This window comes from Brachyhypopomus gauderio, chromosome 8 (assembly GCF_052324685.1).
Source record: "Brachyhypopomus gauderio isolate BG-103 chromosome 8, BGAUD_0.2, whole genome shotgun sequence".
Classification (NCBI taxonomy): domain Eukaryota; kingdom Metazoa; phylum Chordata; class Actinopteri; order Gymnotiformes; family Hypopomidae; genus Brachyhypopomus; species Brachyhypopomus gauderio.
Window position 1 is genome coordinate 16246064 of NC_135218.1, and position 5000 is coordinate 16251063.

At 47.2% G+C, this 5000-nt stretch overlaps 1 protein-coding gene across 9 annotated transcripts in view; it reads left to right on the top strand.

The window, feature by feature from the left end:
• mast2 (microtubule associated serine/threonine kinase 2) overlaps positions 1–5000 on the top strand; it is a 113753-nt gene that overhangs the window by 92898 nt on the left and 15855 nt on the right. For all 9 annotated transcript variants that reach the window (XM_077014922.1, XM_077014923.1, XM_077014924.1 and 6 more), the window contains 2 exons: positions 1892–1967; positions 2553–2762. In XM_077014922.1, the coding sequence (XP_076871037.1) occupies positions 1892–1967; positions 2553–2762 (286 nt within the window). The remainder of the gene's footprint in view (positions 1–1891; positions 1968–2552; positions 2763–5000) is intronic.

Genomic DNA, 5000 nt, shown 5'->3' on the forward strand with positions numbered 1-5000 from the left:
TAACTCACTGATTCCCCCTGCCTCCCTTTCTCTGCGGCCCTCAGCGTGTTATTTACAGGGCGGATCCGTGACGCTGTGTGTGACACACTGCTGTCCTCTGGGCTCTACTGTCAGAACCGACGTACTACTACTTTAAGTCCACCGAGGATAACTCCTCTCTCACAGTACTAGTGATTATGGTGACAGTTTAGCTCACAGTAGACCACACATCTCCATTCATCTGGAATTTCAGCAGGAACATCCTCCCTCTCTCTCTCTCTCTCTCTCTCTCTCTCTCTCTCTCTCTCTCTCTCTCTCTCTCTCTCTCTCTCTCTCTCTCTCTCTCTCTCTCTTACACACTCTCTCCCTCCCTCCCTCCCTCCCTGCTTCTTTCTCTGGCAGTCTTATTTTTATCCCCTCATGTATAAACACATGTACACACTCGCTCACAGTGTGTTTCACAGTAGAAGAATAGTGAGGATTAAACACGCATTCTGTTCTCTATTCATGTACATGTATGTGAAACACTCTTAATGTTGTATTCTGTACACAGTACATATCCACAAGATTGAAAAACATTCTTATTTTGCCTGAAACTAATAATGCAAATATTTTTCAAGGTCGTTTCTCAAAGAAATCGACTGTTTTTTAACAGCAAGGTCATTTTTCTGTTTCCATTATAGAAAATAATTACGTTTCCTAATTATCGTCTGTCTGAATGCAGGATGTTATTCCACCACATAAGCAGCACTCTGATCTTCTCACTCTAAATTCTTTATTTAATAAAGGTGTAAATTGCTCCAAGACATTTTTTTCTCTCTTTCATTTCTCTCTCATTTCTCTACGTGTGCACATTGTCATTCAGCTGGAGTAATAGGCTCAGTTGTTAAGGCCACACACTTTGGCTGTGAATCTGATGGACGTAACCTTTTCTTCCTGCAACCTCTTACTGAGAGAGTTGTCCACTAGAAATATTTCCTGCCATTCTGACACACCTTAAGACAAAAGGAGTGTGTGTTTGTGTTTGTATAGAGAGACAAATGGGACCCTTGAGGCTGACCTAATGTGCCAGTTTGAGTGTGTTCTCATTCACTTAGCCTTTGTTAATAGAGCAGGTAGCTGGTGTTGAACGAGTAAAGCATTACCTCATTCCTGTAGTCACATGACAACGGTTTCTCTCTGCGTACCGGTATGACTCACACTGACTAGCCCCCCCCCCCCCCCGCATGTTTGTCAGACACACATGGGTTTGGGATGCTGCTTTTGATCTTTTTTACAAAGTAATAATAATAAATCCTTTATTAACTTTTGAAATATTTAAATAAAAATTATTTTAATATGTTGATTTATTTAAATAAGGTTCTTAACTATTAGACATTGAGTCCTATTACCTTAATTAATGTCCTGTTGCCTTATTTTAATTCCTTTGCGTTTCGAGTTTGTGAGTGAGCACAGCGGCATTCTGCTCTCTGGACTCATGGCCTTCTGGCTGTCAGCCTGCCTGCGTCTGTCCCTCACGTCCTGCATCTGTCCCTCACGTCTGTCCCTCACGTCCTGCGTCTGGCCCTCATGTCTGTCCCTCACGTCTGTCCCTCACGTCTGTCCCTCGCAGCCTGCGTCTGTCCCTCACGTCCTGCGTCTGGCCCTCATGTCTGTCCCTCACGTCTGTCCCTCATGTCTGTCCCTCGCAGCCTGCGTCTGTCCCTCACGTCTGTCCCTCGCAGCCTGCGTCTGTCCCTCACGTCTGTCCCTCGCAGCCTGCGTCTGTCCCTCACGTCTGTCCCTCGCAGCCTGCGTCTGTCTCTCACGTCTGTCCCTCACGTCCTGCGTCTGGCCCTCATGTCTGGCCCTCACGTCTGTCCCTCGCAGCCTGCGTCTGTCCCTCACTGTCTGTCTCCTTTGTCTTTTCCAGCCCTGGCCGCTCTCCCATCTCCTTTGACCATGAGATTGTCATGATGAACCATGTCTACAAAGAGCGTTTCCCAAAGGTGAGGTACAGATAAATAAACAAAAACAGACAAATAAATAAACAAAAACCACTGGAAATTGTATACTATATATAATTTTGGTTTTATGTTTATTTTTATGTATTTGTAAAAACATGATATTTTCAAAATCATAAGCAATGTGTTTATATGGTACAGTGTCACAGTATATGATTTATCATCACAATAATGTGATGTCACAATATTTGCCTTTACAGTATTGATATTGCAGAAAGCTGTAGTATGGAAATGCTCTCTAACAAAGGCCAGTATATTATGGTGTGAACAACCTGACCAGCATCAGATGTCTGAGATTTGTATTCTGTGGGTGTTTTGACATGATTAATTTTAATCAATTTTGGAGGCCATGTCACATCAAATGTTCATCTGTTTGCTTTTAATATATTGGACAATTTAATGACAATGTTGTGCAGTATTGACAGACAGTTTTACCGTGTAGTCCTCGAACGCGCAGCTGTAGCTTGCTGTGTGTAGGTACGTATGAGAATGTACCTGGAGTCCAGCCGGGCTCCCCTGAGCACCTCGAATCACAGCGAGTCCATCTGCCACCTCCTACGCCCCCTGCAGGCCACAGCGCAGATGGAGGAGCGCCTGGCTGAGTTCATGTCCTCGTCAGCTCCAGACAAAGTCATGCCGCTGGCTGACGGGGTCCTGAGCTTCATACACCACCAAGTGATCGAGCTGTCCCGAGACTGCCTGGACAAATCACGCGAAGGCCTCATCACCTCCCGCTACTTCTACGAGCTCCAGGAGAACCTCGAGAAACTGCTGCAGGATGTAAGTTGAAGATGTGTGTGTGTGTGTGTGTGTGTGTGTGTGTGTGTGTCACACCTGTCAGGTCTGCTTCGTTCTATTATGAGAGCTGCTCACGTTGTTTCTGGCTGTCCGTCAGCCTGGTGAGGTCATGGCGGCAGTGGCGAAGGTGCTCACTCCTGGTCTCTCAGGGCCACTGGGGCTGTGGTCACTTGTCATATGTCAGATGGAGACAGGATGCTGATGTCTTGATTAGCTCAGTCACAGATCCATGAGATGTTTAACCAGCGTTATAGCTCCCAGCGGTGCCGTTCTGATCCGCCCGTGGGGTGTGTGTGTGCGCTGGGGCTGTGTGTGTGTTGTGGGGTGTTTATGGTTAGGAATGGGGGAAGCACCCCCTTGATTTTAATTTCACGCTTTAGTGACTACCAGTGGTGACGGATGACTCTCTGAGAGGACTATGAGGATGGAGAGAGAGAGAGAGAGAGGGGGGGGGGCATGAGGGGGAGGAGGTGTGATTGGGTCTGGCTTTCCCCTCTTTTGGTTGGCTGTGTCTAACCAACCCATCAGTGTTGCGTCTCCGCATCTAATTTGTGTGTGATTGTCGATCTCGAGCTAGTGGAATGATACCATCATATTTGCCTCACACACACGCACGCACAAACACACACACACACGTGCGCTCACGCACCCAGACGTTGTGCGTTGGCATTCAGGCGAGCGAGGATGACATCACCGAGCCGGGCTAATTGGGCGGTTTGGGTAGGGGCGTGCGGTGTGACAGGTGGCCTCTCCTGGTGCTGCTGTATAAATGGTGTGTTCGGTGGGTGCGCGGGGGAGAGAGACATCCCGCTCCGTCTCTACGCACCGTCCTGACCGCTGCAGCCCTCGTCCCGGACGCAACATGTCCCGCGTGTCGTGGCAGAGACGGGTGGAGGAAGAGGAGGTGCTTCAGCACATAGTGGAGTACTGGGACTGGACTGGGCTCCAACACGACCAGCACCAGGACCGTCCAGTTGAGTCCGCCGCTCCTTTCCTCAGGGCTGTGGGGACCCCGGAGGCTTCGGCTGTGTGGATTGGGAGGGGGGATTAGGCATCTGGATTAGGCATATTTACTGGCTGTTCATTCAGGGGGAACATGTACGTTGCACGTGAAAGATGGAGAGGACACATGAGACGTGTTTGCTTATGTGCGTTTGAATAAGATGTATGAAGTATTTGTAAACGTATTTGAGGTGTCCGACTTGTCATGGGCTCCTTAAGGTGGAAGTTTAGATTGGTATAGAGATTATTATCGTTTCGCTCGTATCACTTGACAACAGCGTCATTTGATATTTGGTGTTGTCATTTTGAGATTATTTTGTTTCTTAGTCTTGTCTGTCTCAGCTTCTTGTGACAGTTAGATTTGATGCCCCAGGCTTTCTCTGTTGTCATGGTGATTAATCAACATCTAGGGCTCTTGGGAAAGGTCAAAGAGAATATGACCTCGGATCACTGATGGCTACCTCTCTTTAAAGGACCAATCGCCATAGTTTCACTTCCAACTATCTCATCATTAAAAGCCACAGGATCCAATCTAGTTCCTTGGTCAATTCAGTGACCTGTCACCATGGTTTCTGGCTTCTGATGAATCCTGGGAATGTGTTCCTGACCCCTTACAGCCCAGGGCACAGTGCATGGCAGCCATTTTTTATTTCTCTTCCTGGTCTGTCCCTGGTGTTTTCTGTCTTCTTCTGAATGGTATGTTGGATATCTCTGTCAAACCTGTGTTTCTCCATTTTTCTCCTTCCTCGTGCACACGTGTGCGTGTGTGTGTGTGTGTGTGTGTGTATGCGTGCGCGCAGGTTTCATTACCTATATGAATTATTCAAAGGATGATTAGAAGTCCCTTGGAGGGGTGGATGTTGTCAGCTGGAGACGGCTCTATTAGCCTGAGTCCAGTAGCTGGTTGTTAAGTGTGCGGTCCACTCTATTACACATCCCACTGAGCCCTTGAGCAGTGCCCCCCCGCACCTCTGTTCTACCTCACATTCTCACTCCATGCACTCCTCTACACACCTGTGTCTCCATATATTACAATATTCATGTTTGTTGACTCTAACTTGCCTTGATTTAGAACTAGAGAACTTGTATATTTTTTAGTGATGTTAGACATATGGAGGTTGTGCCCAAACTATCCAACATTATCACAACCTCAGCTGGGACTTCACACAAAGGCAAAAACACTCATTTCCATTGTTTTGTCTTTCCTTATTCCCTCTT